The 25,974-nt window shown below is 48.5% G+C and overlaps 1 protein-coding gene across 1 annotated transcript in view; it reads left to right on the top strand.

Annotated features, from left to right (window-relative positions):
* The first annotated feature begins 1,208 nt into the window (after positions 1 to 1,208).
* Positions 1,209 to 25,974, top strand: part of Rrp12 (ribosomal RNA processing 12 homolog) — a 39,978-nt gene continuing 15,212 nt past the window's right edge. Inside the window, 21 exon segments of the mRNA XM_028889423.1 lie at positions 1,209 to 1,274; positions 1,368 to 1,614; positions 2,210 to 2,439; positions 6,458 to 6,541; positions 7,631 to 7,707; positions 10,032 to 10,137; positions 10,327 to 10,443; positions 13,355 to 13,493; positions 13,579 to 13,706; positions 14,397 to 14,495; positions 15,502 to 15,593; positions 17,133 to 17,244; positions 17,453 to 17,550; positions 18,662 to 18,776; positions 20,295 to 20,437; positions 20,584 to 20,705; positions 22,055 to 22,119; positions 22,210 to 22,372; positions 22,975 to 23,129; positions 23,302 to 23,369; positions 23,819 to 23,912. Coding sequence (XP_028745256.1) covers positions 1,209 to 1,274; positions 1,368 to 1,614; positions 2,210 to 2,439; positions 6,458 to 6,541; positions 7,631 to 7,707; positions 10,032 to 10,137; positions 10,327 to 10,443; positions 13,355 to 13,493; positions 13,579 to 13,706; positions 14,397 to 14,495; positions 15,502 to 15,593; positions 17,133 to 17,244; positions 17,453 to 17,550; positions 18,662 to 18,776; positions 20,295 to 20,437; positions 20,584 to 20,705; positions 22,055 to 22,119; positions 22,210 to 22,372; positions 22,975 to 23,129; positions 23,302 to 23,369; positions 23,819 to 23,912 — 2,520 coding nt within the window.

Genomic DNA, 25,974 nt, shown 5'->3' with positions numbered 1-25,974 from the left:
CTAAAGAAGTGTTACAGCTCTGCTGAGGTCTAGGGAAGTCTAACAATTCTGCTCCACGGGAGTGCACTCCGCTAGAATGTTTCCCAAGTGGAAGTGTTTTACATATCTATCTGCTCAGGCCCCCTGAAGTGTAACAACTCTGCTCTGCTAGGGGAGAGTTTTGTTAGCGAAAGTGTTACTGTTCTGCTCCACTCTGGCTCTATCCAAAGTTGTTACAGCTGAACTCTGCAAAAAGTGTCACACTGGGCAACAAACCAAGAGATTTATTGGGAAGGAAAAATCTAGGATGGCTGCCTCTAGGGTGAGAAGCAGCCGCCAACTGAACAGAATACAGTTTATACAGAGTTTCTTGAGCTACGGAGATTTTTCCAGGGTGGTTTGGGATTGGTGGGATTCTGTGCCCAAGGATTAGTGGGATTCTGCAACTTTACTCTGAGTCAAGCTCAGGGATTGATGGGATTTCAAACCCTGGCCCTGGGGTCAAGCCTAGGGTCAAATCAGGGGCAGAGTGTTCTTTCTTTGGCCCTTTTTACTCTGCAACTCTGTTTTTTCCTCTCTCTCTCCCCCTCCCCTCTCCTCCCCTCCCCACCTCTTCCCTCCCTGGGATCAAAGGCATGTGCCACCACTGCCTGGCTGCACCACCACCGCCAAGCAAAAAATGTTTTTGACTTAACTTTATTGGGCTTTTCTAAAAATAGATGAACAGATGAACACACACACATACTTTTTTTTTTTTAGTTTCTCAAGACAGTTTCTCTGTGTATTATACACAGGCGTGCTGTTCTTTTGCGATGGCTATGCTGAAATTCAGCTCTCTGTGATAGCACCAGGTTATGGCCTTTTCGAGCATTTCTCAGGTAGCGATCCTTCCCGCCCTACTGCTGCCTCTGGAGTGCTGGGATTATAGGCGTGCGCCACCACCGCCCGTTTTTATTGGACTTTTTTGAGACAAGTTCTCACTATACAGACCAGTCTGGCCTTGAACTCACAGAGATCAACCTACCTCCGCTGCCTAGGCGCTGGGATTATAGAAGTATTTGTTATGTTACTTTGTTTTTACTTTGTTGTTGTAGACTAGGCTGGCTTCTAACTCCCGACAATCCTCCAGTTGACGGGATAACAGACGTGCTGCCACCACGCTCCGTTATAACAACGGATATACTTTTTTTTTTTATTCCAATGAAATTCCTGCTTTAAAGGCTTTCTCCATGGCCAAGAACCGCGGTGGTGCAGTAGGAGCCTACAGCATCGGGAACACCAGAACTCCTGTCCTGGTATAAAATCTCAGGGCAAAGAGGAATCCCCACACCGGATGTTGATTGTTTTTGCCATAGTAACGGACTGTGAGTCCGGAAGTGACGTCAGAGGAAGAGGACGCGAAGCCGGCTGAGGGCACACGTGGGTTCAGCTCCCTCCGCGGCGTGGCTGGACCCGGTTCCCCTGAGCTGAGCGAGTCCCGGCCCCAGTTTGGTCGACATGGGTCGCTCGGGGAAGTTGCCTCCGGTGTCTCGGCCAAGCTGAAGCGCTGGAAGAAAGGCCACAGCAGCGACAGCAACCCCGCCACCTGCCGCCACCGCCAGGCCGCTCGCAGCCGCTTCTTCAGCCGTCCGTCAGGTAGTCCGGCTTCCGCGGGGTTCCGCGGGGTTCCGTGGGGTCCCGTGGGGCCCGCGGGCACCGTCTTGTGGGTCTAGACCCGCCATGGTTAGAGTGTCAGCCCTGGAGCTCACTCCGAAGGCCCGCCCATCGAGTTTGACAGATGCGGAAACTGTCCCTAGAAGTGAAATGACTTGTCTAGGGCACTGCGGCGTCAGGGTTGGGATACAGGGCCATCACTACCCTTGGGTGGCTCTTTAGATTTTTGTGTGTGTTGAGGGGAGTTAGGGATCGAACCCAGGGCCTTGTGCACGCTAAGCAAACACTCAGTTACTAAGCTACGTCTTCGGCCTTCGGGTGTCTCTGTACTGTATACGACACTGGCTCTCGATGTTGTTTTTGCCATTAATACAAGGAATCAGAAACAGATCTGGGTGTTCTTTTTCCTCGGCTTTGAAAGTTGCAGGCGTACACAGGGCTGTTTGTGCAGGCAGGCTGGGTTCGGAATCCAGCCGTTGGGGTTGGGGGGTCTGAACCCTTCTGGTTTGTTTCTTGGGGACTCTCTTCCTTCAGTCGAAAGGAAGTGGGACCACTCCCTCGTAACTCCGGTTCTCAGGAAAGAGCGACCTGACGGTGGATGCCGTGAAGCTGCACAATGAGCTGCAGTCCGGGACCCTGAGCCTGGGCAAAAGCCAAGCCCCTGAGACGGCCATGGACCAGGATCCGGAGCTGCCTTTCAGTGAGAAGTCCTCGGGCACATTTCTGAGTGGCCTGTCCGACTGTACAAACGTCACCTTCAGCAAAGTGCAGCGCTTCTGGGAATCCAACTCCGCTGCCCACAAAGAGGTAGGAGATTGACCCCAGAGGTGGTAGGACAGTAGGAGAGGCCCATTCAGGACTGTTTTCTTCCAGCTCTGGTGACAGCAACTGGTATTTCTGGATGATGTGTCATCTGTCTTACACTTTACACATCACCTCCCCGGGCAGAGTCTACTTTAAAAAATGTGCCTGGCAAGTGTACATATATATTTTTAAATTTTTGTTAATTTTTGAGACAAGCTTTCCCAATGTAGACCAGACTGGCCTCAAATTCATAGAGATCAACCTGCCTTTGCCTTTCAAGTGCTGAGGCTAAAGGTGTGAGTTCATCATGTTTGGCAAATTATGTGTATATATATATATATATATATATATATATATATATATATATATTATAACTTACTTATTCTTATTTTATGTACATTGGTATTTTGTCTGTGTGAGGGTGTCAGATCTTGGAGTTACAGACAGTTGTGAGCTGCCATGTGGGTGCTGGGGATTGAACCTGGGTCCTCTGGAAGAGCAGTCAGTGCTCTTAACCACTGAGCCATCTCTTCAGCCCAAATAAATATATATATTTATTGTGTTTATGTGTGCCACGGCATGTGTGTGGAGGTCAGAAGACAGCTTTGGGGATTCCTTTCTCTCCTTTCCTACAGAATATCTCTGCTGAATAAAATCCTTGAGGGTAAGAAATATTTTTGACATTTGTCTCAACTGCTGCACACAGGAATTTTTATATCTATTTCCAGGGACATCATTGTTCAGCAGATTCATGGTGAATAACCATGGTTAGGATATGTTCTATTTAACAAGAAATTTTGTACTTAATTTACGTTTCAAAGTTAATATGCCTATATTTTTCAGTGCTAAATGAGGAATATAAAGATGCTAAATGATACAAAGTGATATAAATAGAGTAAAATGTTATAATTAGTCTCCTATTCTGATTCCTTCCAGTGGCTACTGTCAATGGGTCATTGTGTATATGTTTAGACTGCACTGCCCAGTGGTGATGTAAAGTAAGCCATGCGTATAATTTTGAGTTTTCTAGAAGCTACATTTAAAAAGTAAAAAGAAATAAGTGAAATTAATGTATTTGACCAGTATATATAAAATGTGAGCATTCCAACATATACAGTCAATTTTTTTGTTACTTTTTTACATTTTATTTATTTACTTATTTATTTATTTAGGTGTGTGTGTGTTAGTGCCCATGGAGGTCATATCCCCTGGAGCTGGAGTTAGAGGTGGTTTTGAGCTACCTAGTGTGGGTGCTAGGAACCAAACTCTGGTCCTATGCAAAAGCAGCAAGAATTCTTAACCCCTGAGCCATTGAGATGTCCAGCCCCATTCAGGGACTGTTGTTTTGTTTTTGACCAGGGTCTCACTCTGTGCCCCTGGCTGGCCTGTGCCTTGCTATGTAGAGCAGGCTGGCCTTGAACTCAAGAGATCCATATGGCTGTTTCCCAAGTGTTGGGATTAAAGGTGTGTGCCCCTGTGACTGACAACAAGGTCTTTAGTCTAGCCCAGGTTGGCCTAGATCCAGCTTTGTAGCCCAGCTTGACCTCAGATTCACTGTAGTCCTTTGCCTCAGCCTTGGGAATACTGGGATTGCAGATTTGTACCACCATGCCTGGTTCTGTTGAACATTTTGTATATTTTTTACTAGGATTTACTATATTTTGTATCCATTCCTCTCCAACTTTGTCCCTCACCAAACAGTATTTCTACATTATCATATCTAATTATTCTCCCTTACCATTGTTGTTTTCAATTTTTCCCCGATGGTCATAACATTTAAATCTGTCATTTTCCAGGCATAGTGGTACATGGCTGTGATCTCAGCACTTAGAAGGACTGTTAGTTTTGCAGCCAGCCTGGGCTACATAGCTAGACCCTATCTCAAAACAAAAAACAAAAACAAGGCCCAGTGATATCCCAGCACTCAGTAAGCAGAGGCAGGTAGATCTTCCTGAGTTCTAGGCCAGCCTGGTCTATAGCTAGGGCCATACAGAGAAACTCTGTCTTGAAAAAACCAAAACCCCCAAAAAACAAAACCTAGCATATCTTAAATAGTAATAGTATATTATTAATCCCTTGTTACTGACTGCTTGCCTGTTCTGGTTTGTGGCTGCGGTGTATAAATCTGCAGGCTCCCTAGCCTGGGCAACACAGTAGAGCCAACCTTGTCGGCACAGGTGTGGGTGAGCCACCCCGAAGTTGTAAGCATGGGAGAGCTGTCCCCACTACTTACCTATCTTGTGGCGGTGTGGGTGGGAGAGAGATGTCCCCTTACCCCCTCCCTTACCTCCTGCAGTGAGATGACCTTCCGCCTTGCCGGCTGTAGCATTCAGGAAAGTGGGCCCTGCCCCTTGTCTAGGCAGCACAGCAGAGCTGGCCCTGTTGTGGGAGGTGTGGGGGACCCAGCCCTTACATAGCGAGCAAGGAAGAGCTGTGCCCGGTACTCATCTGACATGTGGCAGCATGGATGGAGGAGAGATGCCCTCCACACCATCAACACCTGAGGCAGGTGGGAGAGCTGACCCTGGTGTCATAAGAATGGGAGGGTGGCCCCTGCACCTCGCCTGGGCAACACAGTAGAGCTGGCCCTGGTGGTTGGTGTAGGTGGGGAGAGCCGACCCCGAGGGCGTGAAAGCAGGAACTGGCCCTAACCTCGCTCATTGCTGCAAGGGTGAATTAGCCGGGGCAATGCTGGAGGGCTCCCCCTGGTGGTGAGGACAGCGAGACTGGCCGACTGACCAGCCCTGCAGCTACCCAGGCGCAGAACCAGGGTTATGACTTGGCCCACCCCAACATCCACCCCATCTATGATCTGCTGGAACATGTGACTCAAAGACCCAAAGCTGCAGGATCTTCACTGCACAGGGCAATAACAGGATATCCAAGAAGACCCCCAGTGAGGGCCCAGCATTGATAGTGTAGTAGAAACCAGAGGCCTCGAACCAGACCAATGACTGTGCAGTGAACATTTGCAAGTAAAGATATATGGACTAAAGGGTTTACTCTGTGACTCACTGTGTCACACTGCTGCTTCCAAGATGGGATTTTTAGTTTTTTCCTTTTTTTTCCTCTTAAATTTTGTTTTATTCGGGGTGGGGGTGTTGCAGGGTCAGAGGGTGGATGCCAAGGAATGGGGAAATTAATGGGATCAAGGTGCATGATGTGAAAGACACATTGGATAATAAAAAGAACATTTAAAGAAGTCTTGAGCTGGGCAGTGGTGGCGCATGCCTTTAATCCCAGCACTCGGGAGGCTGAGCCAGGCGGATCTCTGTGAGTTCGAGGCCAGCCTAGTCTACAGAGCAAGATCTAGGACAGGCACCAAACTACACAGAGAAACCCTGTCTTGAAAAACAACAACAACAAAAAGTCCGCAGACTCAAGATATTTCTTTTCTTTTTTTTTTTTTGGTTTTTCAAGACAGGGTTTCTCTGTGTAGCTTTGCGCCTTTCCTGGAACTCACTTGGTAGCCCAGGCTGGCCTCGAACTCACAAAGATCCACCTGCCTCCCGAGTGCTGGGATTAAAGGCGTGCGCCACCACTGCCCGGCCTTTTTTTTTTTTTTTTTTTTAAGATTTATTTATTTATTATGTATACAGTGTTCTGCCTACATGTATCCATGCAGGCCAGAAGAGGGCACTAGCTCTCATTACAGATGGTTGTGAGCCACCATGTGGTTGCTGGGAATTGAACTCAGGACCTCTGGAAGAGCAGTCAGTACTCTTAACCTCTGAGCCATCTCTCCAGCCCAAGATATTTCTTTAAGATAGTGTCCTTGGACCAGGTGGTTATAATCCCAGCGCTCAGGAAGCAGAAACAGGCAGATCTCTGGGAGTTCCAGGTCTAGGACAGCCAGGGCTACACAGAGAAACTGTCTTGAAAAATAAAAGAGAGAAAGGAATGGAAAGAAGTAGTGTCCTTAAGGTGGCCAGGTCCTCCCTTTGGGCTTTATCAGGATGTTAATTTGTGAGGAGGAAGGGACCAACCAGGCCAGGGCTGGATACTTTCTCCTCCTGTGCAGATCTGTGCTGTCCTGGCTGCTGTCACCGAAGTGATTCGATCCCAGGGAGGCAAGGAGACGGAGACTGAGTACTTTGCTGCTCTGGTGAGTGAGTGTGATGTGGGGCTGGCTGGGGTTCAGAGAAACACCCAAGAGAAAGCTGCCTGTGGGGGCGGGGCAGCCTCCGCTAGGTAAAAGTGCTTCTGTTCTCTGGGGGCTTGGTCAGGCTGGTGGGGTTTCCTGTTTGGGCCTTGTAAGACACTGCTTTATTAAGACGAGTTAGCACTGGGAGGGTTTCAGAAAAAGATTACTCCCAAGGTGTGATATAGGGGTCCCGAGGACCCTTTTAGGGTCAAACAGGACAAAATGATTCCCATGATTCTAAAATACCGTTTACTGTTTACTGTTTCCATGCTCATGGATGGACCATGGAGTTTTCCAGAAGTGACCTGACAGTGGTGGACAATCTGGAGTTATGCTAGCACTAGGTTTTCACTGTGTAGCTAGCTCAGGCTGGTCTTGAACTGGTATCAGTCTCCTGCCTTAGCCTCCCAAGTGCTTCGATAACATGTACAGCATCATCTCTGCTGTGGTGTTCTTGGTTTTTGTTGTTTTTTTTGTTTTACCTTACATATGGTAAGGAGGAGCATTAAATACCTCAGCTGCATCCCTAGCCACACAAGATGATATAGTCTTCCTTCCTTCCTTCCCTTTTTTTTTTTTTTTTGTTTGTTTTTTGAGACAGGGTTTCTATGTGTAGCCCTGTCTGTCCTGGAACTCGCTGTGTAGACCAGGATGGCCTCGAACTCAGATCCATCTGCCCCTGCCTCCTGAGTGCTGGGATTAAAGGTGTGCACCACTACCACCCAAGATGAAATATTCTTACCCCTATTTTATAAGAAAAAACTAAGTCATGAAAGGTTACCAGGACACTTGGGAGGTAGAGGATCTCTGTGAATTCAAGGCCAGCCAGGGCTGCATAGTGATACACTATCTCAAAGAATAAATAAATAAAATAAACCTAAGGTTTTTTTACACAGTGCAGAGCTCAGATTTGAACCTTACATACCATGAGGAGGATTCTTAGTCATAGCTCTCAGCACAGCACATGGGTCCCTCCTGCCACCCATGCTGTCCTGTGTGTGTGTACATTGTGTTACTTTATCTGTTCACACCCCTCACTCTGGCCCTCAGATGACAACCATGGAAGCAGTGGAGTCTTCAGAGTCGCTGGCTGCTGTCGCTTACTTACTGAACCTTGTTCTAAAGCGGTGAGTCCAGCCTGGGCTCGGCAAGATACTTGTTTCTTCAGTGTTTGTGTGTGTGTGTGTGTGTGTGTGTGTGTGTGTGTGTGTGAGAGAGAGAGAGAGACAGACAGACAGACAGACAGACAGACTATGTCTCTCCAACCCCACCTATTTGGTTTTTAAGATGAAAATATTTGGGCTGGAGAGATAGCTTAGCAGTTAAGAGCACTTGCTGTTCAGTCATGAAGACCAGGGTTCAGGACCTGGTATCCCCATCCAGGCAGCTCACACAATGCCTCTAGCTCAAGCTCTGAAGGATTTAGCGCCCTCTTCTGACGCCACAGGCACCAGCACTCACGTGTGTGCATTCACACACACAGGGACATGAGTATACACACACAAATACAATTAGATATATTTTAAACATTAAATGTTCTGAAGCTGTACAGCAGTGTGAACATACTTATGCCATGGAACCAGATACTTTGGAATGCTTCAGAATATGTGTGTTTTAGTTTCACTTTCCTTGATGTGATAAAATATCCTGACAAAAAGACACTTAGGGGGTGCTGGGCCATGGTGGCGCACGCCTTTAATCCCGGTACTCAGGAGGCAAAGCCAGGCAGATCTCTATGAGTTCAAGGCCAGCCTGGTCTACAGAGCAAGATCCAGGACAGGCACCAAAAGAACACAGAAAAACTCTGTCTTGAAAAAACAAAACAAAAAGCCACGTAGGTGAGAAAAATGTGGCAGTTCCAGGTCACAGTCCATCATAGCAGAGTAGTCAAGGGTGCAGGAACTTAAAATGGCTGGTCACATCACATCCATAGTCAGGAGCAGAGCACAGTGAATGTGTACACACACAGTCATTTGTTTGTGTTTGTCTCCATTTCTCGGTCTTTTTATTTTTCTGTGTGTGAGCTTGAGTATTTCTGTGCACCATGAATGTGCAGGTACAGTGGCGACCCAACGAGGGAGTCAGTTCCCCTGGGACTCCATTTATCACTAGCTGTGATTGAACCAGTGTGGGTGCTGGTACTTGAACCCACATCCCCTGCAAGAACAGCAGGTACTCTTTAGCTGCTGAGCCATTCCTCCAGCCCTGGTTCTCCAGTCTTACACAGTTCAGGATCCCTTGCCTAAGAAAAGGTACCACCATCAATGGAAACCCCATGGTTATGCCTACAAGCCAACCCAGTATAAACAGAGCCTCATTAAGTCTCACTTCCTGGTGATTCTCGGTTGTGTCAAGTTGACGACTAAAGCTAACTTTCATAGCTTGAAATGGTAAATTGTATGAATGTATATTCTACCACAATTAGCAATCAAAAATCTTAAAATGATACTTGAGAACCATTTGCGGTGACATACACCTGTAATCGTAGCATTTGGGAGGTAGAGACAGAAGTTTCAGTTCAGGGTTATCCTTGGCTACATGGTAAGTTTGAAGCCAGACTGAGCTACATGAGACCTCAAAAAGTGAACAAAGGGGCTAGAGCAATGTCTTAGCAGTTAATAGTGCATACTGCAGAGGATCAGAGTTCAATTCCCAGTACCCATGTATACACTCACAACTATGTATAACTCCAGCTTCAGGGGACTCTAGCCTCCAGAGACACTTGCACTCATATGTACATACCCACACACAGATACACATATATACACATAATTAAAAATGAAGTCTGAAGCCAGGCAGCGGTGGTGCACACCTTTAATCTCAGCACTTGGGAGGCAGAGGCAGGTGGGTCTCTGTGAGTTCAAGGCCAGCCTGGGCTACAGAGTGAGATCCAGGACAGGCACCAAAACTACACAGAGAAACCCTGTCTCAAAACAAAACAAAACAAAACAAAACAAACAAACAAACAAACAAAAAACAAAACCCAAATAAATAGATAGATAGATAGATAGATAGATAGATAAATAAATAAATCTGGAAGAACAAAACAAAACCAAAAATCAGAAGAAGATACATGAATGTCCGTAGGCATTCTGCATCAGACCTGGAAGTGACTTGGGCTCTCACATCCTGGAATGAGTGTTGGGTTCTGGGGAAGGGCAGTGGTGCTCAGTCTTTGGCACCAAGCTTCACAAGGAAGGAGAGGGGCTTGTATGAGGTTATCTGACCATGTGATCCCTCATTAGATAGTACAGAGGCTGGCTGGTGGGCGAGATGAAAGACCCATAGCTCATGGCAAGCACACTAACCCGAGTGGCAGAAAGCTGAGCCCCTGTGCTGACTGGTGACTCACTGAGTAGCTGGGCCAGCAGTGCTCTTCCTTTGACTTCAGGGCCTGCCTTAGTGTCTTGTCTTTTCCTCTCTGGATTGACTCTCTCTATTCTCCCTACAGTGTGCCCAGTCCTGTGCTCATTAAGAAGTTCTCTGATACCTCCAAAGCCTTTATGGACATCATGTCTGCCCAGGCGAGCAGTGGCTCCACCTCTGCACTCAGATGGGTCAGTGTCTGCTGATTCCTGAGTTCTGTGGATGTGGTTAAAGCGTGGACCCTTCCTTCCTTGGAAGTAGTTTAGGCACTCCATGGATCCTCCAACAGATCTCTGGGGGCTTTCCCAGGATTGGTGAGACCCTGGCCTCTTTCCCCGAGGCTGGTAGAACTGAAGGACTTTCTCACATTTTTCTTTAAGGTCCTCTCCTGCCTGGCCATCCTCCTGCGGAAACAAGACCTGGAGGCCTGGGGCTATCCTATAACCCTTCAGGTGTACCATGGGCTGCTGAGCTTCACCGTGCATGCCAAGCCCAAGGTGAGATTGTTGGGCTGCCCCAGTGTGAGTCAACCTGTCTGAGCCAGGCTGGGAAGGTGACTTTAGAGTCCTGGCTTGTTTGTTTTCTCATTTTTTGTTTGTTGTGTGTGCATGTGAGTGGTGTCCGAACATATGTGTGGATGCATTTACTCACATATGCACATGTGTGTGGATGCATTTACTCACATGCACATGTGTGTGGATGCATTTACTCACACGCACATGTGTGTGGATGCATTTACTCACACACGCACATGTGTGTGGATGCATTTACTCACACGCACACAGGTGTCCTGCCCTCACCATTCTCAGCCCTATTCCTTTATTCCCAGAGTTTCTCCCTGAGCCTGGAGCAAAGCTGGAGGCCTGTGAGCTCCAGTGAGCTCCAGTGACCCTCCTGTCTGCACCCCATGTAGGGCCAGGGTTTATAGGTGCACCAGGGGTTTATAGGTGCATGCCGAAACGTGTGCGTGTGTGCGTGTGTGTGTGTGTGCGTGTGTGTGTGTGTGTGCGCGCGCAGATGTTTGCAGAGGCCACATGAACTCAGGTCCTCATGCTTGCGCTCTTACCTGCTAAGCCATCTCCCCAACCCTAAGTCCTGAGGTGTTGAATTTTGTTGTTGTTATTTGAGACAAAGTCTCACTTAATAGCCCCTGGATGTCTGGGAACTTGCTGTGCAGATCAGGCTGGCTTTGAACTCAGAGGTCCATCTGCCTGGGATTAAAGGCTTGCACCACCATTGCCAGCCCAAGACCTGAGATTCTGTTCCCTGTTTCTGAGGCCTTGTCCACTTAAATCCAAAAAATGAGGAACACCCCTTCTCCAGCAGGAAAGTCACAGTCCAGTGTTTCTGCGTCTCTCTGTAGCCTCCTCAGTCCCCCTTTCTCCCTTGGTGGGGAGGAGGCAGTCTTGATGGGGCTCTGGAGTCATACAGACCTGACTTGGACTCACCACCCCCTTCTTTCTTTGATGTTGCAATATTGAGGATTGACCCTTGGGCCCTATGCATACTAGACAACCACTGACCTATATCCCAAGCCCATTTTTGCTTTTCTCTTTTGAGAGAGGGTCTTACTAAGCTCCCTAAATTGGCTTTGAACTTATCTATAGTCTAGGCAGACCTTGAACTTTCACCCTTTCCCTCAGCCTCCCCAGCAGCTGGAATTACAAAGCCTGTACCACCAGTCCCAGCTCTGAGCTGAGTTCTTAATTCATCTTTTGGTATCACTTTAGATAAGTTACTCAATGTCTGTAGGTCTGGGCCTCCTAAGAGATAGTTGCAGTCTTGGTGCAGGGTTGTGTGGAGTCTCAGGCCTGGACAGTCCCTGCTTTATAGCAGGCGTTCAGCAAGTGGATCCATGCTGCTGCCTCAGAGATTGAGGGCTAGGAGCATATAGTGATTCCTACCCCATGTGGAGTGCTCGTGACCTGGAAGCATCCTGCCTCCTTCCTCGTGTATTCATGTGGTCACTAACTCACCTTCCTGAGGTCCGTGTTGCAACGGCACTTCATTAGCGTGTCACTTTGTCAGCAAAGTATCTTTTTTTTTTTTTTTTTTTTTTTTTTTTGTGGTCTGATTGTTCTTTACTTTATATCTAGAATCCACCTATGAGTGAGTACATACCATAACTGTCTTTCTGGGTTTGGGTTACCTCACTCAGGATGATTTTTTCTAGTTCCATCCATTTGCCTGCAAATTTCATGCTTTCATTGTTTTTCTCTGCTGAATAGTACTCCATTGTGTATATGTACCACATTTTTTTCACCCATTCTTCAGTTGATGGGCATCTAGGTTGTTTCCAGGTTCTGGCTATTACAAATAGTGCTGCTATGAACATAGCTGAGCATGTATCTTTATGGTATGAATCAGCATTCCTTGGGTATATGCCCAAGAGTGGGATGGCTGGGTCTTGAGGTAGTTTGATTCCTAATTTTCTGAGAAACCGCCATACTGATTTCCACAGTGGTTGTACAAGTTTACATTCCCACCAACAGTGGAGGAGTGTTCCCTTTGCTCCACATCCTCTCCAACATTGGTTGTCATTGGTGTTTTTGATCGTAGCCATTCTGACAGGTGTAAGGTGGTATCTCAGAGTCGTTTTGATTTGCATTTCTCTGATGATTAAGGATGTTGAGCATTTCAGCAAAGTATCTTTTAAAAAATACTTCTTTTTATTTATGTACCAATGTTTGGGTTTTGTTTTGTTTTGTTTTGTTTTGTTTTGTTGTTGTTTAGACAGGGTCTCATTACATAGCCCTGACTGCCTCAAAACTCAGTGATCTGCCTGCCTTTGCTTCTTAGTGCTGAGATTAAAGGTGTCTACCATCACACCCAGAGGTGTACAAGTGTTTGGCTGTGTACATGTATGTGTACTGCATGCATATCTGGTGCTTGTGGAGTCTAGATAAGAACAGCAGATGCCTAGGAACTGGAGTTAGAAGTGGTTGTAAGTCTCCATGTGGGTCCTAGAAACTGAACCTGGGTCCTCTGCAAGAACATCCAGTGCTTCTAACCTCGAAATCATTTCTCCAGCCCCTGCAAAGGTGTCTTTTACCTTCTGCTGTATATTTGTTTTAGTTTTTGTTTTTTTTTTGGTCTCAGGCCAGTGTTGTCTATTCTCACTGCCACTTTGTTAACACCTAAGCAGTGCCTGGTTTAGTGGTACTGGCTTTGCTGGGGAATTCAATGACTATATCCCTGTCTGAAGATGAGGACCCTGCTGCCCAGAGACTGAGTGTCTGGGCTGCTTCAGGGCCATTATGGCTAGTTAGCAGGCTTAGGGCTCTATGGTGGAATGATCTTGACTTAGTAGTAGGTTCTATATAGTAGCTGTCCATCAGGCTGCTGGTGGTAGTTGTGCCAAGCACCCAAAATACTGATCTGACCTGTGTCCATTTGTTTTCCCTTCAGATCCGCAAGGCTGCTCAGCATGGAGTATGCTCAGTTCTTAAGGGCAGTGACTTCATGTTTGGTGAGAAGGCCCCCGCTCACCATCCTGCTGCTGTCTCCACTGCCAAGTTCTGCATTCAGGAGATTGAGAAGTCAGGAGGTGAGGTAGCCAGGCCTGGGGCAGGTGGGGGCGAAGTGTGGGCAGTACAGGAGGATTAGGACTAAAGCTCCCCTTTGTTTGCCAGGCTCCAGGGAGGCCACCACCACACTGCACATGCTAACACTGCTGAAGGACATGCTGCCCTGCTTCCCAGAAGGCCTGGTGAAGAGCTGCAGTGAGACTCTGCTTCGGGTCATGACCCTGAACCATGTGGTAAGCTCAGGACACAGGAAGAATGGGACCAGCACAGGGAAGTCATTGAGTAAGCCAAAAACAGCAACAACAGAACCAGTCCCTGGTTCCGGTCATGGTGGATGTCTGTAATCCCTGCTGTTAACCCCGGAGGTGCTCTCTGCCCTGACCCTGCTTTTGCCATAAGCCTAGGACACCTCATCATCCATGGTGTCAGAATGGGCCAGAGCATCCTAAGTCCATTGGGAAGCTGACTTCAGATTCATGTGTGTGTGTGTGTGTGTGTGTGTGTGTGTGTGTGTCTGTGTCTGTGTCTGTGTGTACATGTGTGTGGTCAGAGAACAACTTTAGGGAGTTGATTCTCTCTTCTTCTTACATGGGATTCAGTGACTGAGCTCAGGCCATCATGGCTGGGTGGCACTTTACCTGTTGAACCCTAATTTTTGTTTTCTAGTGGTACTTGGGATTGAACACGGGGCCTTTGTGCATACTATATAAGGGCTCTAGCACTGAGCTATATCTCGGTCCTTATATCATTTGAAATTTGTTACTGATTGCCAGGTTGCCATGTCTTATTAGAGTGACAGTCCTCAGGGTGTCTGGGAGTCTGGGGCACCTGTTGGCTCCGTTTAGCTCATATCGTGGAGTTTGAGAGCTCCAGGGCAGCTGTGGACATTGCACTTCCTTTCTAAGTCTGTGTGTCTCTTGCAGCTTGTGACAGCCTGTGCCATGCAGGCCTTCCATAGCCTCTTCCATGCCAAGCCCAGCACAAGCACCCTGTCTGCAGAGCTCAACGCTCAGATCATCACGGTGAGACCTGAGATGGGGGAGGGTAGATTGATTGCAGGGTAAGTCTTTGGAAGGCATTGCTGAGGGTGCCAGCTCTGCTGCCTTGCTGTAACAGTGGGTAGCATGGGCTAAGCTGTCCCAGTAGAGAACAGTCAGGCTTGCAGACCAGAGAAGACCACTGAAATTGCATCAGTGGCATGGGAGATGGGCACTGACTCTTTCCTGATTGAGTTAACATAAATGATTTCAGCTTGAGCAGGGCTTTTTAACCGCAGATATCTGTGGGTGGACTTTTGGAGACAGACATAAAATCTGTTGTGGAATAGAATATTTAACTATATAAAGATATGTTGCATTTGTTTGTGTTGCAGAATAATTATTTAACTGTGTAAAGATGTGTTGCTGTTTCACCTTGCTTGCATAAGGCACCTGATTGGTCTAATAAAAAGCTGACCAGCCAATAACTAGGCAGAGGAGGGATAGGAAAGGCTGGTGGACAGAGAAAAAAGAGGAGTCAGCCAGCCGGGGACCAGCCAGCCAGATATGGAAAGCAGGAAAGATAGTACGTAGATTAGGTAAATGAGCCCTTGGGGCAGCACATAGATTAATAGAAATGGGTTAATTTAAGTTAAAAGAGCTAGCTAGAAACAAGCCTAAGCTAAGACCAAACATTCATAATTAATAACAAGTCTCTGTGTTGATATTTGGAAGCTGGCCATCCAAGAAAGCCTGTTACATAAATCTTCCCCAAATTGTTTGCAAAATGTACACTGAAGTGCGTTTCCTCAGAGAAAGAGCTCTGGCTTCAATTGACTCCCAGGAGGTGTGTGAGGCACCTCACTCCCATTCCTAGAGCCTTGTGTTTCTGGAATGTTGGACCTGGAAAGGTTCATGGAGCACAGAAGCCAGGAAGCTGGAAGTTCTGCCCGGTCATAACAGTGTATTCACCAAGGGAATAGGAAAGGGTCATCATCCTTGGGGCTACTGCTGACTGAGACTCATCTGCTAATTCCTGTCTCACCTCTAGGCCTTGTATGACTACGTTCCCAGTGAGAATGATTTACAGCCCTTGCTGGCCTGGCTTAAGGTTATGGAGAAAGCCCACATCAACCTGGTCAGGTAGGAATGTGGCGGAGTCAGCCTAGGGTCTCCCTTCCTCACCAGAGCATCTACCAGCTCGCTGTGAGCAATAGGGCACCCTGAGGACAGGGTCTTTCGGTCTGGAGCCAGGTTTGAACCCGATTCTCGGCTTACTCTGTGCATGTTGGTGAGGGGATCATTCTCTGTGTGGAAGAAGACTTCTGGGAGTCAGTTCTCTCCTTCCACCGTGAGAGTTCCAGAGCTCAGGTCATCAGACTTGGCAAGCTCCTTTATCCACTGGGTTGCCTCACAGCTGGGTTCTTTGTTTTGTTTAGTTGTTGGTTTTTTTGGAAGATGGGATCTCATTACAAAGCTCTGACTGGCTGTCTACACTAGGCTGCCTTGAACTCACGGATGTCTGTGTGCCTTTGCCTCCCGAGCGCTGGGATTAAACATTCCAACATGCCTGGTCTAGCAGTCTTGATCCTCCTCCTTTGCTTCATAAGTTCTGGGATACAATTGTGAGCCATCGTGCCTAGTCTGGTGTGATCTTTAGTTTTAGTTTTTTGCATGTATGTGTGTGTATGATGTGGGTGAGTTCATAGGTGTTTAGTACAGGTACACACATGCCACATTGCACTTGTGGAGGTCAGAAGAAAAACTTGGGTCAGTCCTCACCTTCTTCCTTGTTTGAGACATGGTCTCTTAGTCGTTTGCTGTGGCATATGCCAGGCTGACTGGCCTCAAGTTGCCAGGGATTCTCCTGTCTCCACCTCCTGTCTTGGTGTAGGAGTGCTGGCATCAGTGCTGTGCCCAGCTTTATGAGAGTTCAGGGGGCTCAAACTTAGATCCTCGTGCTCAGGCACAAGTGGTCTACTGAGCCACTCCACAGCCTAGGTGAGGTTTTTATTCTTGTTTTTTTTACTTTTCGTTATTTGTGTTTTGTGTGTAGATGAGTGGTGCGTGTATGTGCATGTGGAAATCAGAAGGTGACTCTCAGGAATGGGTCTCTCCTTTACTGGGTGGACTCCAGAGATCACTCCTCAGGCTTGGCTGCTGGGGTTGAGGGGCACCCTTACCACTGAGCTATCTTGCTGACCTCCAGGTGTGATGATTTTCACTTGTGTGCTTTGCCTGCCTTTCACTGCCTGCCTGAGTGTGTACATCCCTTCTCATGCTTCACTGTGGCCACGGCCAACCTGAGGAATGTGTCTCAGTTTTCCTCATCTACAGAATGGGCATAGGACTTAGTAACTGCTGCAAGGTTGGAGTGAAGTGTCTGTTGTTATGCAGTGGTTGGTGTGTAGTGTTATGTCAGTGTTAGCAGTGTATTTTGATTTGACTCTGGGAAGGGTGAGGGCCAGCCCAGAGGGAGGTGATAATGAAGGCAAGCTTCATTCTGTGTGCTGCTTATGGGCAGTTTGGACGTTTCACCCCATGCATTACTTCAAGGACAGTGCCTTTCTGGAATGGCCTGCTGGGAGGGCAGCCAGTAGATAGATGTTTTCACCTGAGCTCTGGTGGCTCAGGTCTCTGAGGCTCAGGGCCAGGTTCCACAGAAAACTTTTGTCTTGACAGGTTGCAGCGAGACCTGGGGCTGGGCCATCTTGCTCGGTTTTTTGGAAGGGCAGTGACCTGTCTCCTGTCCCCTCATTCACAAGTGGTAGCAGCGGCTACCCAGACTCTCAAGGTACCACAGCCTCCTCAGCACAGCCTTAGCTGGGGAAACAGAATCTGCTGCCCTGGCTGCCAGACCACCCTGAATGCCTAGCTTGGTCCTGGGGGAGCCTCTTCCAGTGGGAGACAGGCTTTGGGAGCTTCATAAAGCAGCTATTTGGGAGGGTGAATGGAATTGGGGGGCTGCCTTGGAATAGACAGCCTGGGGCCTCTCTTTGTAGGAGATCCTGAAGGAGTGTGTGGCTCCACACATTGCTGACATTGGCTCTGTGACCTCTTCAGCCTCAGGTCCTCCCCAGTACATCGCTAAGATGTTTAGGTGAGTCTACGGTGCCCCTGTTAGGAGGGCACAGAGTTCTCTGATGACCTGTACTCCGCTCACCACTTTGGGCAGTGTACCCAGTACCAGGTCTCTGTAGGATCAGGGTGAGTGCCAGACCTCTGCCTGAGCAGCTCCTGCCAGCTGGGCTGTGTTGTGTTTTAGAGACACCTAGACGAGGAGAGGTGCCATACTGTGGGACGTCAGAGTGTGGCTCATGGGTCCCCGCCTCAGAGCTTCTGGACCTCATAGCTGGGTTTGAAGGCAGCTCTGTTGCTTGCAAGCCCCAGGTATATCTGAAGCAAGGTCCTCTGGATCCTCATCAGTGGGAGAGCAGCAGCAGACTTGTAGCTAGGAATTCAGTAAACAGAAACCGCTGACCTTTGTGCTGGGAGATTCGTATTAATCCCCTCTTACAGCTGGGAAAGGGAGGTCATCCAGCTCGTAAAAGGCTAACTCAAGCGTCTGCTGGGCTGCCCTCAACACCTATGAGCAGACATTTGAAGACATGGCTACGGGGTCCTGGGTCTGTTTGTTTTCTGTCTTGGTTTGGTGCTCTGGAGACTAATTCAGAGGGACAGAGGCCAGTTCCTGTACATATGGCATGATGTTTCAGGAACCCTCAAGGAGTAAGACTCTTGATCTCAGCTGCCCCTTGCCCACACACTGCTCCTTTTTGGCCCTTCCTGCCTAAAGTCCCCAGAGGCTCAGATATTGTGGGGCAGATGGAACCAGCCAGAGTTACACAGAAAGGGTCTGAAGACTTTTCTCTCTGCTCAGGCCACTTGTTCCCAGCCATCCTCCCTCCTCAGATCAGGTAGAGGAAGCGTAGGACAGCAGCGGTACACAGGCTGGGGAGCCCAGTGCAGGTACAGGCCTCAGTTTCCTTATCTGAAAATGGGGCATATTACTACCTACCTCAAGGGTCTCTCTTCAGGCAGTAGGAATGTGTAACTAAACTCAGCATGGATGCTTTCTGAGCATTAGCTGGCCACTTTGTCCTGCTGGCCCTCCCCTATACAGGCTCGCTGAGGTCTGTGGGTCACGGTAGCAGCACCGGGGTTTCCTGGGGTGATGTGACCGTAGTCCTGACTGTGCTGCTCCTTGGCAGGGCAGTGGAAGAGGGCCTGACATACCGGTTCCATGCGGCCTGGAGCTCTGTGCTGCAGCTGCTGGGTGTCTTCTTTGAGGCCTGTGGGAAGCAAGCCCATCCTGTGATGAAGAAGGTGAGATGGGGGGCGCCGGGCCAGGGAACTGGTGGCACTTGGGTCCGTGGTCTGAGACTCCTACCCAGGAAGAACATGTCTGCACTCTATGACACCACAATGTTGATAGTGCCCACAGCAGGTGCCTAGTACCGTGCCTCCAGAAAGGTGACTGACCACTGTGGGAAAAGCAGGAAGATGAGAAGGGAACCACTGCCCATCCAGTTACCTTCGCTGAAGTTCATTTAGAATCCTGGGAGGCCCTGCCCCTTTTAGACTTTTAAAAATATTTTTTGTTTATTTATTTACTTATTTATTTTAATGTGCATTGGTGCTCTGCCTGTATATCTGTGTGAGGGTGTCAGATTCCCTGGAACGGGAGTTATAGGCAGTTGTGAACTGCCATCTGGGTGGGAATTGAACCCTGGACCTCTGGAAGAACAGCCAGTGCTCTTAACTGCTGAGCCATCTCTCCAGCCCCCCTTTGAAAAATTTTTAAAGGTTTATTTATATTATGAGTATTTTCTTATGTGTGTATGTATGTGTATCATGTGTGTGCCTGTTGCCCTGGGTGATGAGAAAGGGGATCTTAGATTTCTTGGAACTGGAGTTACAGATGGTTTTAAACCACCATATTGGGGCTGAGAACTGAACTCCAGTCCTCTGCAAGAGCATCAGTGCTCTTAACTGCTAAGCCATATCTCCAGCCCCGCAGGTTTTGATTCTCTGAATGCCGTGTAACCAGTGAATATAGTGTTGATGTTTTAAACAGCCTTAGGCCTCAGGGTTTCTCCAGCCTAGGGTGAACTAGCTGATTACTGGGGAACCTGAACAGACCCCAGGACAAAGAGCAGCTGGTGGATCAGCTCCTGGGTCTCTCTCATTGCTTCTTCCCCTCGCTGTCAGGGTAATGGGAGCCACCTTGGAGAGGCCAGTCAGCCAGGTCAGGCCCCTGATTGGTTAGGATTGGCAAACATGGCTTCCTGCCAAACAGGCGGGGCTATGAGAAGCAAGACTGGTTGGTCTAAGGGGAACTGGAAGGTGACACTCTGCCTTGTCATTCTATTTGCTCATAGTTGGCTGCAGGCCAGCCTTGGTCACACCTTCCATTCTTCAACATAATCGGGATCTACATTTGTATGTGAACGTTCGTAGTTTTTCACGTTAAATGAAGCAGAGCTTTTTTAAAGTCCTGGGCCTTGGAAAGGGATTGGACACACCATTGAGTCAATTGGGGCGTCAGTGTGTGTCTCTGTGGAGCTTCATCTGTGCCATCTGGCTCCGTCCTTTGGAGTGAAGCCTGGTCTGGTTTAGACCGTGGATTCCTCTTCTGAAGATGGGTCTGAGGTGACATCAGTAGGGAGTGAGGAGCCTTTTGATACCTCAGCTCCCATTCCCTGGGCAGCAGAAAAACTGCATTTTTGTTGTTTCTGTTGCACTGAAGATCAAGCCCAGACCCTGAACATGCTAGGCAATTCCTCTGCTGCACTCTCACACCTGGGCCCTGCCATCATGTCCCTCTGTACCCTCTCGTTCCAGTGCCTCCAATCGCTGTGTGACCTGCGTCTCTCCCCTCACTTCCCTCACACAACAGCCCTGGACCAGGCTGTGGGGGCCGCAGTGACCAGCATGGGACCCGAGGTGGTGCTCCAGGCTGTGCCTTTGGAAATTGATGGCTCTGAGTAAGTGTGACCTGCTTGGTCTTCAGGAGCCCAGGAGACCCATGCAGCTTGTGCCCTTCTAGGAAGGGTGTCACTAATTTTCTGTGCAGAGGGCTCTTCAGTCTTCTGTCCGTTACCTCTTCTCACTGAGTCCTTCTTCCTCACAGGGAGACTCTGGATTTCCCACGGAGCTGGCTGCTGCCTGTCATCCGGGATCACGTTCGGGACACGAGGCTGGGCTTCTTCACCACTTACTTCTTGCCCCTGGCCACCACTCTTAAGAGCAAAGGTAGGGCGGCGCCCTTGGCTCTGTGCCATCTCAGTCCCCTGCTCCCCACATCTAGGAGCCCCGCGGGAGAGGTCAGAAAGCTCTGAGTCTGCCGTGGGCACTTGGCAACACCCCTCTGCAAAGCAGGGGAGTGGCCAGCAAGGGACTCCCTAGGGAGCCTCCACCCCTGGGTCTTGTTCTTCGCTCTTGAGTCAAAAGAAAGAGTTCAAGCCCTTTAGGTAGGTTTTCTCCCCATGGCTTATATGTGGACAGCTGGCATCTTATCCCCAGGTTCTGTATTACAGATTCAGTGAACTGTGAACTGAAGATATGCCAGGGAGAAAATTCCCTGAACACTATATATAACAGCTCTTCACTTGGTATTTCACTGTTGGGTTTGATGAGACATCTAGAAGTGATTTCAAAAACGGGAATAGAGGTTGCATATAAACACTAAACTCTTCTATACAGGAGACTTAAACATTCAGAGTTTCATATCCATGGGGATCCTACAGCTAATCCCTCGTGGATACTGAGGAAAAACTCTATATACTGTTATAAACCTACAGAGGACTGTGTTTATGTATATGCTTTCGAAGTCATGGATATCTGCCTGCTCTTACTTCCTGAATGCTGAGACTGAAGGCATGCATACCCTGCTCCATCTGTAGTTTTCTAACAACAATGAGAGTCTTTTTGATTTTTTGATTTATTTATAGACAGGGTTTCTCTGTGTAGCCCTGGCTGTCCTGGAACTCGCTCTGTAGACCAGGTTGGCCTCAAACTCAGAGATTTGCCTGCCTCTGCCTCCCAGGTACTGGGATTAAAGGTATTTGCTCCACCCAGCAATGATCATTTTAATATACTTAAAAACCTCATTGTTGCCTCACAGATGGTGGCAGCCTTGAACTCTGTGAGTTCAAGGCCAGTCTGGTCTACAGAGTGAGTTCCGGGACAGCCAGAAGTACATAGAGAAACCCTGTCTTCAAAACAAAACAAAATTGTCTTCTAATTACTGAAACGTCGCTAAAATGTGTGCTTATTCACATTACCTGTAAGCCGTGGGGATATTGGTTTGATTTTTTGAGACAGGGTCTCATGTAGCCTTGAATTTGGTGAGTAATTGAGGATTCCCTTGGATTCTTGGACCTTCTGCCTCAGTTTCCTGAGTTCTGGGATCATAGGTGTCAACTCTCATGCCCAGATTCATAGATTTTTAAAAATTATTTAGAATAATTAGTGTTACTATTGATTTATCGGGGTATTACCTATATTCGTATCCTCACTGTAGGACTTTCGGTTTGGTAAAATGAGGCCAGTCGGCCATGGGGGTAGCTAGGGTCACACTGTGTCTCTTTTACACCCTCTAGCAATGGACCTGGCCCAGGCAGGCAGCACAGTGGAGTCCAAGATTTATGACACACTCCAGTGGCAGGTGAGGGTCAGCTGGGGGAGGAAGAGGGACGGAGCATGCCGGGGCACAAGTCACCGGTGACACTCTAATTTCCAAATTCCTCCCTCCCAGATCTGGACCCTCCTGCCTGGCTTCTGCACAAGACCCACAGATGTGGCTGCCTCCTTCAAAGGCCTGGCACGGACATTGGGCACAGCCATTAACGAGCGCCCAGACCTGAGGGTCACTGTGTGCCAGGCCCTGCGCACTCTCATCACCAAGGGCTGTGAAGCAGGCAAGTGTGGGAGCCAGTTAGAAGGTGCCTGGGGTGCCGGCCTGCTGTGGCTCACGCTGCTAGGCAGCCTTCTGTACTGCCGTCGTGCTGCTGTGGTGATCCAGGAGGCTAACGCCGGTCCTTGCCTCATGCCTTTCTCCCCAGTGTACTGGCTGGCGGGGTTTAACAGGGCACTCGTGGCTGTGGTGACAGAAGAGAGCATTGGATGCTGCGGTGGCGTAAGAATCACGAGCCATGGTTACCTTTTTAGAGCTTTATTAGGAGAGAGAGAGAGACCGCACAGAGGACAGAGGGAACACGGGGAGAAAAAGGGCACAGAGAGGGTATGCCCGCTCTTTAGGCTTGGACGCCGTCGCAGGCTGATGGTGTAATAAGGACAGAATCCGTACACTGGCAGCTGCTGTGGATGGTGCAGTCATCCACAACCTGGAGGCTCGTGTTCTGTGTGCCCTGGCCTCAGCCTTTCCTGACAGAAGGTCCATTCTTGTGGCTTCCTAGTCCCGCCAGAGGATCCCCTAAAGGGACCTGCTGGCCTGCCACCAATGACCACTGACTTACTATTGGCTCTGTCCCTTCAATGCAAACTTGGGTCCTCTTACCAGAGGCTGACCGTGCTGAAGTAAGCCGCTTTGCTAAGAACTTCCTGCCGATCCTCTTCAACCTGTATGGACAGCCTGTTGCAGCTGGGGAGGCGGCAGCCCCACGCCGTGCTGTGCTGGAGACCATCAAAACTTACCTCACCATAACCGAGTCTCAGGTGAGTGCCGTGAAGGGAGGGATGCTGTTGGGTTGGAAAGGTCAAGACCCTACCTCCAAGCCATGGGGAATAGGGACTTTATATCACAGTTGTGGCTGGGCTGGGGGCTCCTAAATCCTGGGGACCATGCTGTTATGGTTACTCTGTTTCTCTCTCCACTGGGGGCTGTCAGTTGGTGAATGGCTTCCTGGAAAAAGCCACCGAGAAGGTTCTTGATCCTGCCAGCTCTGACTTCACCAGGTAAAGCACTCAGGGCTTCCTCCCTTGAGCTCGGGAGCCAGAGGGTACCTAGCAGAGGCCTTTGAATTCACTCTGGAAGTCTTGAAATATCAAATGTCCAGCTGTTCTGAGAGGTGTGACTAGTTAATTATTATTAGAGGATGGAAGAGAACCTAGAGATAAATGGCCCAGGTTCAAATCCCAACTTCACCACTTCCCAGCTCATGTGGCATTGAACAAGTTACATACTTTGCCTCTTAGTCCTCATCTGTAAAATGGGTGTGGTAATAGTACCTGCAACATGGTTCTATGAGGACAGAGAAGTAGCTGTGAAAAGCCTAGAACACTACCTGGTTCTCTGAGTGCTACGTTTACCATTCACAAAGGGAGGCCCATGTCCCACCCTGAGTGGGAGTAGCCTCTGCCCTTCTCCGGTTCTTTAAGCCCCTTCCTGTTTCCCACTCTGGCAGATTGTCTGTCCTGGACCTGGTTGTGGCTTTGGCTCCACACGCGGATGAAGCGGCCATCAGTAAGCTGTACTCTACCATCCGGCCCTACCTTGAGGTGAGCTCCTTACAACTTGCCTCTCCTGTTGTTGGTTGTTTTTTAATTCTTTTATTCTTTTGGGGGGCCCAGCTCCCAAATAATCACACATGGAGACTCATGCTTTGTTATGAATGGCCGGCCTTAGCTTGGCTTGGCTTGACTTGTTTCTTGCCAGCTTTTCTAACTTAAATTATGCTGTCTAGGTCAGGTGGTGGTGGTGGTGGTGGTGGTGGTGGTGGTGGTGGTGGTGGTGGTGGTGGTGGTGGTGGTGGTGGTGGTGGTGGTGGTGGTGCACGCCTTTAATCCCAGCACTTGGAAGGCAGAGGCAGGCACTTTGAGGCCAGGCTGGTCTACAAAGTGAGTTCCAGGACAACCGAGACTGTTACACAGAGAAACCCTGTCTCAAAAAGTTAAAAAAAAAAAAAAAAGATCCTGTCTTTTGCCTCTGGGCTTTTGCCTTTCTTTCCTTCTTATCCTGTGGCTTGCTGTGTGGATGGGTGGCTGACCCCTGGAGTCCTCCTGCTTCTCCTGCTCCTCCTCCTTTCCTCCCAGATTTCTCCTCCTCTTTATTCTCTGCCTGCCAGCCCACCCACCCTTTCTCCTGCCTCACTATTGACCATCCAGCTCTTTATTAGACCATCAGGTGTTTTAGACAATCAAAGTAACACAGCTTCACAGCGTTCAACAAATGCATCATAAAAGAATGCAACATGCCGGGCAGTGGTGGCGCACGCCTTTAATCCCAGCACTTGGGAGGCAGAGGCAGGTGGATCTGTGTGAGTTCGAGGCCAGCCTGGGCTACAGAGTGAGATCCAGAGACAGGCACCAAAGCTACACACAGAAACCCTGTCTCCAAAAAACCAAAAAACAAACAAACAAACAAACAAAAAGAATACAATACATCTTTGCATCATTAAACAAATGTTCTACAGCATGAATGAATGTAACACATCTTAAAATAATTTTCTGCAACAGTCTCTTTGTCTTCATCTCTTGCTATTTGCCCAGCTTGCACCCCAGCTACTCCGGAAGTGGCTTCTCTTTCTGTTGTGCCCTGGCCATCTGTCACTAAGGTGTGCAGCTGTGTTCTAGCCTCCCTGCCGAGGTGTGTCTTGTATAACAAAGGCCATGCTCCTTTCCTGCTGCCATCTCCAGTGGGCAGGGCCCTCAGCCCTCCCAGTCTGTCTTCTTTCACCCCCCCACAACTATAGCCACATCAGACTGTCTGTCTGTCTGTCTGTTTGTTTGTTTTTTGGACAAATCCATGTATCTCAGACTGGCCTCGAATTTCCTGTAGAGTGGAAGTTGGCCTGGAATGTCTCCTCCTCCTGCCTCTACCTCCCAAGTGTTGTGATTACAGGTGTATACTACCACACCTACTCTTTATTAGGCTGTTATTCAGAGTCCTAGATAAATCCTTTATTTTATCTCTTTTTTCTTTTGTCTTTTTTTTTTTTTTTTTTTTTTTTTCCTGAGACAGGGTTTCTTTGTGTAGTTTTGGTACCTGTCCTGGATCTTGATCTGTAGGCCAGGCTGGCCTCAAACTCATAGAGATCTGCCTGGCACTGCCTCCCAAGTGCTGGGACTAAAGGCATGTGCCACCGCTGCCCAGCTTTTATCTCTCTTTTTTTTTTTTAATGTTTTATTTCATTTATTATTTGTATGTGATGATGAGGGTAGGTGGATGTCTGAGGACAATTTAGTAGAATCGGCTCTCCCACCTTATATGGGTACCAGGGATCTAACTTAGGTTGTAGGGCTCACACCATCAGGTAACAAGTACATTTTCCTGCTGGACCATTTTGATGGTCTTTTTTTACTGGGTGGACCCAGGTTCTCATGGATGCTGGGCATGCACTCTGTGAGCCATCCCCCCCAGCCCCAGAGTCTTGTATACATCGAGCCTGCCTATGCATTTGCTCATGCTGGCCCTGTCTGAAATCATGTTGTGGCTTACAGCTGTGCAAAGCTCAGCCCAAGAGCACCCTCCCGGGCACCAGCTCCCCTGGTCCCTGTAAAGCAGCTGGAGGATGAATTTGCTTTGGGGAAGAATGTGCAGGAGGACATCTCAGGAAGAGTG

The sequence above is a fragment of the Peromyscus leucopus genome, chromosome 1, assembly GCF_004664715.2.
Source record: "Peromyscus leucopus breed LL Stock chromosome 1, UCI_PerLeu_2.1, whole genome shotgun sequence".
Classification (NCBI taxonomy): domain Eukaryota; kingdom Metazoa; phylum Chordata; class Mammalia; order Rodentia; family Cricetidae; genus Peromyscus; species Peromyscus leucopus.
This window is presented reverse-complemented; position numbering and strand designations above follow the sequence as displayed.